This window comes from Acomys minous (genome assembly GCF_964271855.1).
Source record: "Acomys minous genome assembly, chromosome: 20".
NCBI lineage: Eukaryota > Metazoa > Chordata > Mammalia > Rodentia > Muridae > Acomys > Acomys minous.
In genome coordinates, this window is record NC_140502.1 from 7,375,398 (window position 1) to 7,391,171 (window position 15,774).

The 15,774-nt window shown below is 37.0% G+C and overlaps 1 protein-coding gene across 1 annotated transcript in view; it reads right to left on the bottom strand.

The window, feature by feature from the left end:
- Window positions 1–387: 387 nt before the first annotated feature.
- LOC311590872 (vomeronasal type-2 receptor 116-like) overlaps window positions 388–15,774 on the bottom strand; it is a gene marked incomplete at both ends in the record, with an annotated part of 41,737 nt that continues 26,350 nt past the window's right edge. Inside the window, 5 exons of the mRNA XM_084770173.1 lie at window positions 388–1,292; window positions 4,000–4,123; window positions 10,591–10,734; window positions 12,147–12,959; window positions 13,248–13,438. Coding sequence (XP_084626299.1) covers window positions 388–1,292; window positions 4,000–4,123; window positions 10,591–10,734; window positions 12,147–12,959; window positions 13,248–13,438 — 2,177 coding nt within the window. The remainder of the gene's footprint in view (window positions 1,293–3,999; window positions 4,124–10,590; window positions 10,735–12,146; window positions 12,960–13,247; window positions 13,439–15,774) is intronic.

Consider the following 15,774-nt stretch of genomic DNA (forward strand, 5'->3'; position numbering starts at 1 on the left):
GGAACAGTGGGAGGAAGGAGAAATGGACTTGAGATGGAGGAGCTCCACAAAAAGACCAAAAGTGCCAGCCATCCAGGGCACAAAGAGGGTTCCTGAGACTGAGGAAACAACCAAGGACAATGAATGAACTGGACATATGCCAAATACACGTATGTAGAGGATGGACAGATCAGGCTTCATGTGGCTCCTCTAGGAAGAAGTACAGGTGCTGTTACTGACATGGATTGTGATGCCAGAGTTTTGATCACTAATCTGAGGCATAACGAAGAAAGGATGAAGAAAGGCAGGAAGGGTAGGAATAGAAGGAGAGTAAGGGTGGATTCTGCAATCAGGTTAAAAGTTGAATAAATCAAATAATTTAACACAAAATATTCATGCTATACAACCTTACGAATATGATTTCTCCCTGATCTTTTGAAGAGAATTTTTGTCTGACCTTAATAAAATGATGTAGCACTTGGGAACAAAGATGCATCCCAGCATGCCTGCACAGGAAGACAAAATGGAAAAAATCTCCACAGCCACCATGACCTTGCCCTTGGTGCTATGGTAGACAGGGAGGAAAGTGATCCACACAGTGCAAAACACCAGCATGCTGAAGGTCAAGAACTTGGCTTCATTGAATGTGTCAGGCAGGTTCCTGGCCAAGAAAGCCAAAATGAAGCTTCCCAGGGCCAGGAAGCCTAAGTATCCTAGGACACAGTAAAATGCTATAACAGAACCCTTGTGGCAGACAATAATAATCTGGCCATGCTCAGAGTGTGCATCAGTATTAACAGAGGGGGGTGAAGCTACTAACCAGATTGAACAGAGAATAATTTGGATGAGTGTACAGAGAGGAATGATGTAGTTAAGAGTTCCTGAAACCAGAATGTACCTCATCCTTCGTGCAGGAGCTGTGACTTTGAAAGCCAGAACCACTGTGATTGTTTTGGCCAACACAGTGGAAATAGCCACAGTGAAAACAATTCCAAATGTGATTTGCTGCAGGATGCAGGAGACTGAGTTTGGACGGCCAATGAAGAGCAAGGAACAGAGGAAACAGAACATGAGTGACACGAGTAAGATGTAGCTGAGAGCACGGTTATTGGCCTTCACGATGGCTGTGTCATTGTGTTTCAAAAATACTCCAAGAACCAGAGCTGTGAGGGCAGAGAAGCCCAAGGCCATTATGGCCAGGGCCATCCCTAAGGGGTCTTCATAGCTCAGAAAGATCACAGCTTTGTGGATGCAGTGATTCTGCTCTGTGTTGGCATACTGGTCCTCTGGACACTTCACACACTGCTCCATGTCTAATGAGAAAGGACAGATTCATTAGTACAGCTTCAGCAGTTTATTGACAAGACATTTCAATAACTCTATTGGAAAAGCTTTGCAATACCTTCATTTTATTGCTGATAATGTAATTGAAGGAAATTGTTATATAACAATGCTTCTATTTAGTAATTCTTATTATTTTTATAGAGAAAAACAATCCAAAGTTTGTCTATTTAACAGTGTTGATGATTTACCATGTCCTCAGAAAGCAGATTTTGTACATCATTCTGGATGCTGTCATGAAATGGCTGTGTCTGGCAAATTCACAAAATCTAAATGCACTAAACACAGTGTAACTGAGTGTCTTTTAAAATCTCCGTTCCCATGCACTCGGTGCCTCCTGAGTTCACTGACTGTTCATTTAATGCTTTATGAGAGATGGAGACTGAGTTCTGCTTGGGGAAGAAAAGTGACAGCTTTTCTAGTTCACAGCCTAAACATAATGTTATCTAAGGAACAGGAAAAGAAATCCTTAGGGGTGTGTGTGTGTGTGCATGCACACACACACTCATGTGTGTATTTATATTTGGGTGTCCAAATAAATGTAAGATATATGCTCATACATGGTAATCATTTGTTAGAAATAGGAATGTGAGTGTGAGAAGTAAATTTTCCTGGTATATAAATGCAATTTAAAGGTTTGAAATTTGTAAGAAATAAAAAATAATGATTAATGTGTCCTTTTTTATGTTCTAACCTGGTGGTATGGACAAAGAGTCCCTGAGCCTTGATCATGAGAAGCACTAAATCTATCACTGAAGAGAGAAACCTCTCTACAGACTGAGCACCACAGAGCCCTTCATCTTGACTCCACCTTCATGGGAAGCATTCAGCATCTTCCTGCTACCCTCATTTCAATCTCTATGGGACTCAAACTCTGTGAATAGACTCTGAGGTAAATTTTACATCGATAAGCAGCATGGAAGTAATAAAACAAAACCCACATACAAAAGTGGCCCAGATTATTTTCAAGACAGCATTTCTCTGTGTAGCCTTGGCTGTTCTGGAAGCATTGTATAGACCAGTTTGGTCTCAAACTCACCATGATCCACCTGCCTCTGCATCCCAAGTGCTGGGATTAAAGGCATGTGCCACCACACCCACATTTTTTTATGTGGAACATACAACTTCACTCATAATATGCTCTTCTGAAATGGCAATGGTAGGCAATTTCATTGGAATTGTGCTGATTCATTAGATAGTTGCACAGAGTTAAGATGTGCTTCCTGGTTTTTAAATCTTTTTATGTAGAACAATTGATTGATGGTCAATTGTAACTAGCTATTTTGCCTGAAGTGATGGAAAGTTAGCTGAACTATGAAGAGAATGTCCTGTTCTTACAGAAAATCTGAGTTCAGTGCCCAGAACTCATATGAGGTGTTTCACAATTAGCTGCAAATTAACTATAGAGGTATTAGTTGTTGCTCACCTTCATCTGCCCTTATGTACAAATACACTCACAATGCACATGAACACCTATAAAGAGTATTAATCTTGTTCTATTTATTGATTTAATTACCTTCGTTCTTATTCATTTTAACCTTGAAAACGATTTTATTACAGTTTGTTTAATCATTCTGGATGTTATTTGAGTGCATAGATCTCAGAAGGCATTTCTAAGAGTTCTTTGCCTCCTCTCAGTATATGAGTCCTGGGGGTGAACTCCAGCTATCAGTCTTAGTGGCAAATGATTTAAATGTAGAGCCATATTATTGGCCAGAAATGTATTTTAAGAACTTAAATTTTATTGCATAGTATCACAGGCAAATGTTGGAAAAACCATTCATTGTCCATTTGCATTTAGCCAAGAATAAATAGATAATCATTATCTTAAACTGGCTCTGTAGCTTGCAATAAAATGTGAATATTTGCATAAATTGCTTTCATTACAAAACTGTTCTAATCTATTATCATGAAATTATTAATTGAGTGTCATTTATAAAATGTTTGATATATAAGACTTGTTATATTTTGTACACCATGTGTAAACAATTATCTTCACCTTCCTAGAAACAATTCACATCACACATTTGAAAATGGGTAAGGGAATAACAATTTAGATGTAATCAGAATAAATTATAATTAAGAAGGGGGAAAGAAAATGAGCCTCTATGAATCACACAAATTTTGTCTTATACTCAGCCATTTCCAATTATTTTACAAGTAATTATTTTATCACTACTCTAATTTATCTACGGATAAAGACTTGTTTTCTAGGACCTCCATTACACAGTCCATCAGATCTGGTGCGATATTCTGTCCTCTGTTAGATCCTGTACATATAAGGGTACATAAACATATGTAGGGACACATACATACATGGAAAAAGAATAAATTCACATTTTGAACATTCACGACTGGAATCTTTTATGCATGTAGTTATAGGGGAAATTAATAAACAGAACAGATCTCATGCACTATGTGCTCACACTGCACTTTGATTTTATTTCTTTGAGAAAATATGATGTGACAGAAAATGAATGAAAATGTAAAACTAGGCAAAAGGGTTTTTGTTGTGGTCGTGGTGGTGGTTAAGACATTGTTAATATTGGTATTCCTGTGACTGCTAATGGAGAAAATGGTATATTATATTTTTGTAGTTGCCATTTAGACTCCTTCAGCATGCCTTTGTTGATGGAGAGGATTATCAATGTAAAGTTTATCACAGCAGTAAACACTCACTTGTTCCATTAGAAATTTCATTTTCTGGGCAGTGGATACAAATAAAACAGCAAAGAGACATTCCCTCCTGCCTGAATTTTCTGAATCCAGGACCACAATCAGCACTGCATACAGAGGGCACCATCTGAGGAAATAGGATACATATTGAGTTTTACCTACTTCAGCCATATTACATATATTACATTAGCATGTTGAGATATCAATAAGCTTATTTTATATACAGAAGCTGAGGAACCACATGTCACTGGGTACTTTGTATAATGGCAAGTGTGTGAATATATTAAAACAAGTTGATGAAAAGTTGAGCACTTTACAAAATCTTAGACATTATGGAAATGGAAGTTTAAAGTACATTGTGCAAACACTACAGAGATGCCACCTGGTCTTCTTGTTGATTTTCACCAAGCTGACCCAAAGTACAGTAAAAACATAAAGAACATGGAATGAACCTTACCTGAGAAATTTTCTCTATCAGAATAACCTTCTTTCTAATGCTAATACATTTTATTATTCGGTATTCATTGTACGCATGCCCAGTCTACTAAAGACAATGCTGTTGCTAGGCAAGCATGTGTGAGAAATGACACAGAGCAAACCAGTAAGCAGTGTTCTCTCAAAGGCCTGTGCTTTAATTTCAGTCTCCAAGTTCCGTCCTTGTCTTCCCTTGCTTATAACACATGATCCAAAACAACCTTTCTTCCTCACTATGCTCATGGCCAAAATTTAAACAAAGCAACGACTTTGCAAGAAATGATGAAAGCACATCTAAAACAGGGGAAATATCTCCTCAAGTCTTAAATAACAAACACATCTTCCAATAAATTAAGACTGCAAATCTTCACAAACTTAATTTAAAGAAAAACACGTTTGAAAAAACAATCCTAGTGACAAAGTGCTGAGTTGATATGTAAGAAGCTGTAATGTGATGTGTTTCCTGAAGTGAGAAGACCTTAAGGAGCCTATAGATACTGTGGGAACCAGAGTAAAAGATAGTTTGTTTGATGTTAATTGAAGGTTTTCTTAGGTTAAAGAAAGGTATGTTTTTATTACACTGAACTTTATGATGGGGCTCTGTAAGAAGAATTAGAAATCTGCTGATAGGGATACCAAGAAGACACTTGATACCCTATGAGTATGGTCCCTCTGACTTACAGTCATAAGGGAGAGGTGGAGGAGGGAAAAAGGAGGGAAGGAGGAACAGGAGGATACAAGGGATGGGATAACAATTGAGATGTAATATGAATAAATTAATAAATATGTTTTTAAAAGGAAATTTGCTGAGTGTTGCATGCTCTTTTGAATCCTTCATTCAGTATTAAGGTGTATGTGAAAACCACATTGTCACTGGTACACAGATTCATCTCATGTTCTCCACATACACACTTAACTAGAATGCTTCCCTTGGGTGTGGTGGTTGTGAAACAGGGTCTTACTCTGTAGCATTGGGATACCTCAATTCCCTATCTAAAACAGGGAACATTACTTTCTCTCTTTTTTTACTTGTTCTATTAATTTATTGATATTACATCTAAATTGTTATCCCATCCCTTGTATCCTCCTAATCCTCCATCCCTTCCACTTTCAATCTAGTCCCCTCCCCTATGTCTGTGAGTGAGGGGGACCTACTCTCCCTATATATGATCATAGGGTATCAAGTCTCTTCTTGATATCCTGGTATCTTTCCTCTGAGTGCCACCAGGCCTCCCCATCAAAGGGATGTGGTCAAATATGGGGCACCAGAGTTCATGTGAAAGTCAGTCCTTGCTCCTCACTGAACTGTGGAGAATGTGCTGTCCATTGTCTAGATCTGGGTAGGGGTTTGATGATTACTGCACATATTGTCCTTGCTTGGTGCCATAGTTTGGACAGAACCCCTGGGCCCAGATCCATCCATCATGATGTTCTTCTTGTAGGTTTCTAGGACCATCTGGATCCTTCTATTTCGCCATTCTCCAATACTTCTCTTACCTAGAGTCCCAAGAGGATGTCTTCACATCTATCCCGTTTTCCTGGTAAGGGAAGACTTTCATGGGACATGCCCCTTGGGTTAGTGTCCAGTTATAAGTGAGTATATATGCCTTTAGTCGTCAGGGAAATGCAAATCAAAACACCTCTGAGATTCCATATTACACCCATCAAAATGGCTAAGATCAAAAATTCTAGTGATATCACATTCTGGTGAGGATGTGGAGAAACAGAAACAATTCTTTATTGCTGATGGGATTGCCAACATAAACAACCTCTTTGGAAATCTATCTCAAAAAACTGGGAATAGGGCTTCTTTAAGCCCCAGCAATTCCACTCATTGGAATATACCTAGAAGGTGCCCTAGCACACAACAAGGGCATATGCTCAACCATGTTCACAGCAGCCTTCTTCATAATAGCCAGAACCTGGAAAAAGCCTAAGGGTTTCTTTGTAGAAGAATGGATAAAGAAACTGTGGTACATCTACACTATGGAATACTACTCAGCTATTAAAAAGAAGGAATTCTTGAAATTTGTGGACGAATGTATGGAACTAGAAACTATCATACTGAATGGCTTAACCCAGAAGCAGAAAGACTCAAATGGTATATACTCACTTATAATTGGACACATTCTCTCTTTTTAAAATATATTTTCACAGTTGTTTTGGTACATGGTAAAAATTTCCTTATTTAAGTAATTCATTCAGATTAAATCTCATTTTTATCCCCTCATTTGTATCTTCCAATTCCCCATCCCTCCCACTTTCATCCCATTCCCTTCCCTGAGGTTTGTGACAGAAAGGGACCCTATCCTGCACGATAAGATCACAGCCTCTCAGGTCTCTTCCTGGGAGGCTGTTAACTTTTCCTCTGAACATTAACAAGTCTCCCCACCAAGAGGAAGTGGTTAAGTAAGGGGTCACCATAGTTCATGTCTGAGTCAGTCCCTGCTATCCTCACAATTGTGGAGAAAGTGGTATCCATTGGCTAGATCTGGATAGGGGGTCTATGCTTACTACATGCATTGTCCTTTGTTGGTACAGTATTTTTAGCTGACCCACCTGGGTCCAGATCTGCCAGCCTTAACTGTCTCCTTGTAGGTTTCTAGGATCCTCTGGGTCCTTCTATTTCCTTATTCATCCTTACCTCTCTCACATAGGGTACCAGTAGGAAGTCCCAGTATCTATCCCAATCTCCAGCTAGGCACTTGGTAATATTTTAATGACCATCTGGAAAAAGAGTGGAGACAGTGCATATTGCTGCCAAATGTCTATTCAATATTTTAAGCCATGGTCTCTATGTCACACTGCCAGCCTTGGATTAGCTATCTAGTCAAAACTGGTCACCTATCAACAGAGAATTTTCTAAATCTGCCTATAAACTGTTTGGATTAACACATGCACCACACATACCTGGCTTCATTCTTATTTTAATTCAATTTTTATGTTTTTCTCTGCATGTAGTACAATGCTTTCAGGCTGCATTAAAAATCCTATTCTATCAAGATATTACCTGTTCTTTGTATTCCAACATGGTTTTTTTACTTGAATAGATGATGGATTTCTTTATAATCCATTTTTGAATATTTTTGTATAATCATATAATTCCATCTTAGAATGTATTTACATGATTTATCTCATTGAACTTATCTGCATTTTGGAATCATGATTGCATTTATTGAATGAAATACACTTGGGTATAGCGAACAAACATTCTGGTGTGTTGTTGAATTGCCTTGATATGTGTATACGTCAGAATTTTTCCAACCATGTCCATCAAAGTGATTGTTTACATGGATTTTGTTTGTTTGTTCCTTTGTTTGTTTGTTTGTTTCACTTCATAATGATGTATCACCCACATTTTTATAGACGGATTCCATTCAGGTTAAAAATATCATTTTTCCCATTGAGTAACAAAAAAAGTGTTGGGGTGTTTTTGTTGTTTTACTGAACCAATCTTGTTGTCTGTGGATTTTTATTAGAGAATGTGAACATTAACAATAAATTATTACTGTAGATTATTTTGTGAATATTATCTAGTTGTTGATATTGTAGTACTTGATAGTTTTGTAATAGTTGCTTTCCTCAGGAGCTTAGTGCTTTCTATGTGTTCCTTTGATCCTTGTATTCATCATGTGAAGTGGTTCAACTAGCATCTTTCATGGAAATTGTTCAGTGCTTCTAAATTCCTGTGATTGTGTCTATTATTTAACTCTGTTCTGTATCCTTCTATTATGAGGAATAACTTTTCTGTTCATAGTTACTGTGGCTGGCTGTTAAATGTTTGAAATACATCACTCTTACTCTCCTCCTGTAAGAATGTCCATGGTGACATTGACTGATATACAGATGGGAACTTGCTATGACACAGTATTCTGTACTGCAGGCTTCAAGTGTATGTCTTTCTTACAATATAATTTTTATGTTAAATATGGCAAGGGTTGTTCATTTACTGATTTTCAATCTTTGCTATGTAAATGACTGTTGTATCTCGATGGGAACACATCTCACTTGAAATTTATGATTACATTATACTGGATGTAGTGTTGATGAGTTGAGTGTTTCCATCTTTTCCTCTTGTGATCTGGACTGAAATTCTGATCTTCTGATCAGAAATACTCAAGTCTCCTATATTTTTAATCTTAGTTTTGTTTTATTTTTTATAGTCTGATTTTTCTAATACTTATGCATAATATTCAAGCTTTGCCATCCTGTCTTTATCTTGAACTATTGTCTTGCTGAGATTATTTACTTCGATTTTTATTTCATTTATTTGATTTTCCTTTACATATTTTCTGTTTGAGTATTTTTATTATTTTGTACTTTCCTGAAATTTCTTTTTCTCAAGCTTTTTCAGTGACTTATTTTTTGGTAGTTCTTGTGATCCCTCTTATTTTTCCAGAGGAAATTTATGTCTCTTCACTTATCATAGAGCATTCTAATAATCATTCTTTGAATTATGTATTTAGCATATCATTGAACATACTCTCATTTAAGACTATGACTGTAACATTTTGAGCTAGGTAGATTTGATATCATCATTTTTATGTTTGTTTGCTTCTGCATGTGTCCTGATATGCATATCTGGAAGCAGAGCAATGGTTCCATATTTTTTTAGTATTGTGTATTATTCTGGTGCATGTTTTTGTAATGCCTAATCAAGCTGTGTTTGGAACACACATGAGAAATCACTGCTGCCATCGAGTGCGTGTGTATCTCAGTAGCTAAACTTCAGATCCTGTGTTCCTCTGCATAACAATGATTCCCCTCATCGCTCTGAGAGGGACTGTTAACTGCAAATGCCAGACTACATGAGCAACCTGAATTCCTAGACTTAACATCTTTAAAATTTAAACAACTTGGTGTTTCCATAGTTCGAATAGAATACTTCAAAAACAACCACATCAGAATTCATACCTAGAACATGCCCTGTAACTATGATGGAAATTTTTTTCACAAATTTCTGAACAGCAGAAATGTATTACTACCAAATACCTCCAAATACAGAAAGGGAAAGCAGATACTGCTTCATTAGTTTGAATGAACTACACAACAATTAAGAGGACCAAGAAAGGATACTGTAGTGAACAGTTTCTTTACATGGTATAATTTATAGCTGAGGCATGGACATACAGTGAATAACAATGGATTTCTTGCACCCATTTTGCATATCTAAGCTGGCTCACATTTCCATAAATATGCATCACCCTTCTAATGTCGATATATACAACATACACCAGGGTTGCATGGGCATATATCCAGACAGAAAATCCATAACATATAAAAAGGAAAGAAAATATAAAGTAATAATTAATAGAATATTTAATATTTATCAAAAATTATTAATTTATGATTAGAAGGGTTGACAATTTAGAGACTCTGTGTCAGAGGCTTGAGCAAACATATAAAATAAAACTGTTGCCTTCTCTTTGATCACTTCCCCCGATGGGGTACCTTATCATCTCACAAAAGAAGAGAATGCAGGCAGTCCTTATGATACTTGATAGGCTGGGGTCAGTGAGTAGGGGAGAAGGGTTCCGCTCTCTGAGAACTACAGAGCGAGCATAGGGGGAAAGAGGAGAAAGGGTTGCCTGGAAGGACATGAGGGAGGGGGCTAAGGCTGGAATGTAAAATGAATTAAATAAAAAATTTAAATTAAAACTAAAAGAAATGGTGAGTTTCATTTCTAATGCCTTTAGATTTTTAATTTACTGCATCATTACACTTAGCCTCAGTTACTTTAAATTTTTTATCGCTGATTCATAATAAGTGAGGAAATCACTATATGGCAATAAGAATGGTACCATGAGTCCATTGCTCACTTTACTGGAAATATTATAAATGAGTGGTCAAAAGTTGTTTCATATTCATCTTAAAAATCAAAAACCACAGTTCTTTGATAGTAAAATACAGTGTAACTATTGCATGAACTCCTCAAAGGACTAACAAAAGGTCACATAAGAAATAGTGAAAATAAGAAACGTAACATAGGAGACTAGAAATAGGTTCCTTATGGGACAATTTATTTCATTTCACTAATGTTTAAAAGAGCATAAATGGGCCAACTAAACACACAGTGTTTACTGGTATGGAATGGAAATCAGTACAGTTCTTTCAACCCACCTGTCGACTTCCTGTGGCCCATTCCAGCATGTCTTCAGATAAATGCAGCTGTTGACCAGTTGGAAAATCTAGGCTAAACTTTCCTATCTTCACCTTAAGTTCAAAATCATGTGGGAGATTCCAAATGTAGAAAATATCATACTCTTTCTGAACTTTTTCTTTCTTGTTCATGGTCACTTTGTCTCCATTAGGGCTAGTGAAGTGGGTCTTTCTCATCAAGGAGTGCATCTGAAAAACAGACAGTATAATACACTACATATGCCCTTCCTTGTTGGGAGAAAATGTCTAATGATTGTATCTAAAAAGCAATTTTATTGAAGGGATCAGGTAGAAATTTTCAATGAAATCAATATGATATATTAATTTGTCATAATGTTTGCATAATTTTAGTTCTCTGAAAGGAAATTAAGAAACACAACATTAGAAAAGCACATATACATCAAACATAGATGTGCAACACACACACACACACACACACACATGCATCTGCACAAAGAGAGACCCATATCTATATAGAGATACTCACATAATATAGCCACATATTTGTTTACACACACAATAACATACATGTCCAGACACACATCAGAGCATACAGGCACAGACAGACATATACACCCAAACAGACACACAACTACAGACATATACCAAACACATACATAGACACACACATGCACAGACAAATACACACAGGGAGACATAATGAGATACAAACATTCACACAGAGAGACATTGACACAAAAACACATTTATGCTCACAATATCAAGGAGATACAGACAAAAACACACACACAGAGCAAGAGATATATACATATGTGCAATACAGAAACACAGTATACACAGACACATGCACTGACAAATACAATCAGAAACATTCACATAACCAGAAACAAACACACATGGGCATTGAAACACATACAACTTATGCTCACTTCTACAAAAAGACAGATAGTCAGATGGACAGAAACACATAAACACATAAACACATACACACAAGTGCACACACATTTGTGCAAACACATAAACAGAGATATATACACAGACCCACAGAAACACACATAGAAACACAAATACAGTCAGAAAAATGAGTCTCTGGTGTGTGTGTGTGTGTAATAAACTGATTCGCATAACTCTTTCTGTGTAATTACACTAAGCCTTTGAGGAAGGTGAACAGAGACTACATTTGGGGAGAATCAATTGAGAAAACAATACCCTGAACTTATTACCTCCATTTTCAGAATTAATGAACAAAGAGTCATCTCTTCATCATGGTAAAAATTAATGAGAAGAGACTATCTCTCCAGTATTAGAAAAGGAATGATTATATTCAGTTGCTCTGTTACAGAGTCACTTATTTTCACTGATAAATGGTGTCTTTCATTCCAAGACCTATGTATTAAATTCTATACAAAGCTCTAGATTCATTGTGACAGCATAAAAACATTTAGAAACCTATGTTTTGGGGAAAGAGTCCTAATTGGCTCAGTTAATAATCTGAGAGACTCTGAAAAACTATGACATTGATTATATCATGTATAATCCACTAGAAGAAACCCTACCTTTGAGCAGCTATGATCACGTTTTTTCTCATTGTCAATTGGCTGATTTTCTACCTGTTGAAGAAGCATCTCATGAAAGACATGGGCCAAAACATATGCAGCATTGTATATGTTGTAAATGCTATCACTGAGGGCCATGTCAAAAGTCTGTGCCATTAGCCATTCAGATGAGGCATTGGATGAGCAGTTCTTCATTGTCTTACAGTTAGATCCTGAGGCTTCACAGTTAAAGTTCATCCAGTCTTGGTTTGCCAGATATTTATCTGAGTATTTGAGAGGGTTCAATGTCTGGACAAAATTTTTTAAACCTGAAATCTTACCATGGTGGTGTTCAAAAGTAAGAGTACCATGGAATGGGTCAAGTGTGAGATCTCTCTTACTTGTAGGAACATCCCACTGTGAGGTGGTGATCCATGTTCTTTGTATACCTAGAGATTCCCACATTCTAAAGGCCACAGCAAGAGTACTGTCTGTGTCACCATAAAGGATAACAACATCTGTGGATGATGTCATGATTTGGTTATAATACATGTCAGCTTTTGACATGTATACTTCCATGTTCTCTGAGATCATGTTCACAAAGGCAAAGCAGACTATATTCTTTTCCATTACTCTTTTCAAATCTGAGAGAAATTGTGTACCCTGTTCATTGTCAGAGATGGCCAGCCCTACCCAGTTGCAGTTTAAGTAAAGTAAGAAGGCAATGAGGGCCATGGCAAGAGATGTATCCTCATGGGCCATCTGATAAATATAGAAAAATTGTACATGGTCATTCAGTAGAGGATGGAAAGGCCCATAAGTAAGATGGAGGACCTAGGACACAAGGAACAGCATGAGGTAGCATGTACTTTTAAGAACTTGTAAACACATTTTATGTGTAAAAAGTTCTAGAAATCCCCCTTACCTGTTACTTCTCCTCTTATCCCCATTTCACGCAGAGAAATTCCAGATCCCCAACAAGTATCTGAATAACACCATTGAACTACCAGACTGACATAAGGACAGTAAGACCAGTCTCCTCTTTAGACCCTTTTGTGCATCTTATCAAAGGCACCAATGAAGACACAATTTCATTACATTTTAACCACACAAAAATCTCACCTGCTGAGGTTCACGGCTGTACATGAAGGTGTGATATAGTACAGATGCTTCCCAGTTTGGTCCTGTGAGAAGTACTGTACAAGTGACACCTTTGGTACAGTCATAATTAGGATGAGTCATGTCAGTTTGTACAAAAATATCAAGGAGATATTCTACTAGTGACTCATTTAGAAAATTTGGTACTTGAAATACTAAAGACATATTTGGTAGAAGATGAGAGTTTCTATTTATTTCATCCAAGGAAAAAGCCAAAACCAGAGGAAACAGGCTTTCAGCTGATGCTCTGTAAAATGATACAATATTTATTATGTACAGAAGTATACACATAGTCATTGGCTTTTAATACAATGACTATCCTGTACTTGAAAATATTGTCTTTATCCCTATGTTTGGGACAAGTATCCCATGTAATAAGGTTTACAAATATAAAAATATGGAATCTTATAACACCTATAAAATTTCATGTGAGTTCATCTACACAAAACATGCATATTCCATGGAAAGCTTTTTCATCTGTGGTTGTTGAGTACTTGCTCAGAAGGGAAAGACAAGGCCACAGGTTTTGACCAAGCTGTAAACCTGATCATGCATTCACTTATTAATTATACAGAAATGTGAAAATTACACATGATGTTTGAGCCTCTGAGTTTCTGGTATTTCCATATGAAATGAACTGAATTGGCTAATGTAGTGAAAGAAAGAGTGACTGATGAGTGCACACGAGTGTTTCTGGGGCAATATTTGGTACCTGTACTAACAATAAATTATAATTAGTTGGAAATATATCATATTCTTCTCTATCCATCTTCATATTGTTGTTTTTCTTTTTAGATTATTTTTCAGAGAGAGCATCTTTTTACTGGTTCATTTTCAAACACATTCACACACAGGAGATGCATATTTAAATAGATGTATGTCTAACTTTGGAAATCAATCTGTTTCTTTATCAGAAAACTGGAAAAAGCTTAATTTCCAGACATAGCTATATTATACCTGGACATATACCCTATGACACTTGCTCACTTATGTTCATAACAGCATTAATCATAATAGCTAGAATCCAGAAAAAAATGATGTCACTCAAACAATGGAGAATAAACAATGAAATACTACTCCGATATAAAACAAAGAAAATCACAAATTTTTCAGGCAAGTAAACTAGAGAACAACTGCTGAGTATGAAAACCCAGAATTACAAAAATACACATGGATGTATTTTCTTAGCCATATAGTACAGGATAAAAAATACTAGAATTACAGACCCAAAGATAATGAGTAAGAAGGACGAACCCAGACAAGATGCTTTATTCTAACTCAGAAAATGAAATATAATAGACGGCAGAAGAAGTTGAAGATAAGGACAATGTAGGAGAGAGAGCTCAGATAGAAGTGAGGGTGGATGTTAGACCTGGGGAGAGCTGATGCAGCAGGTCAGAGGGCCTGAACAGTAAGAATAAGGCAGGGGTGGAGATATCTCTCTGACAAGATGGATAAATGAGACAGTTCTGGGATAATATGGTGGTGACTCAGTTGAGAGGACACCCTCTAACCAGACAGAACTCCTAAAGGAGAGAGGGGAATAGCAATCAATCCACAAGAATTATGACTCAAAATTTACCTTTCCTATAAGATATGCAGGGATAAAAATAGAACAGAGCTATAGGCAATGTCCAAGCAATGCCTGGCCCAAACTGAGCCTCAGAACACAGGAGAGAGACAACCTCTGACACTATTATTGATACTCTGCTGTGCTTTCAGACAGGAGCCTGGCATAGATGTCCACTGAGGGTTCCAGACATCAGTGAATCAAAACATATGCTGAGAATCACAACCAAATATTAGACAAAGAGTGTTGGGAGTCTTATACAAAAGTAGAGAGAAGTATAGAAGGAAGAAGAACTAACACGAACTGCACAAGAAAATCAACAGTCAATTGATCAGGGCACAGTAGGAGTTGTGGAGACTCAATCACCGACCAAGGATCCTCAAGAGACTGGACCTAGGACCCCTAAACAGCTGTAGGCGATATGTAGTTCAGGCTTAGTGTGGATCCCCTAGTAAGCGGAACTGGGACTGTCTCTGACATAGACTCTGTTGCCTGTCTTTTTACTCTCTTTCCCTTGGTGATGCTTCTATTTCAGGCCACATGGGAAAAATACACACTCAGTCATGATGTGATTCATGATTTGAGGTGACTTAGTCCGGGGCTCCCCTTCTTTGAATAACAGAGAATGCACATGGAGTAGATGGAGAGAGCATGTGACAAGGAGTAGAGGAGGGAGGGGCCATGATCAGTATGTAAAATACATGAATAAATATATTATTTTAAATTGATGTATGCCTGTATGTGTGTGGATGTATGGACCTAAGCAATGCTCTTTTGAATTGAGGTTTTTTATTCTCTTTATGGGAAAAAAATCACTCCTGTCTCTTGCTAGTTATTTCCTACCATCTGAAAAATAAGTATCAAATATAATCCTTCACTTGGAATGATTCACTCATATTTAAATACCATTAGATTTTCATT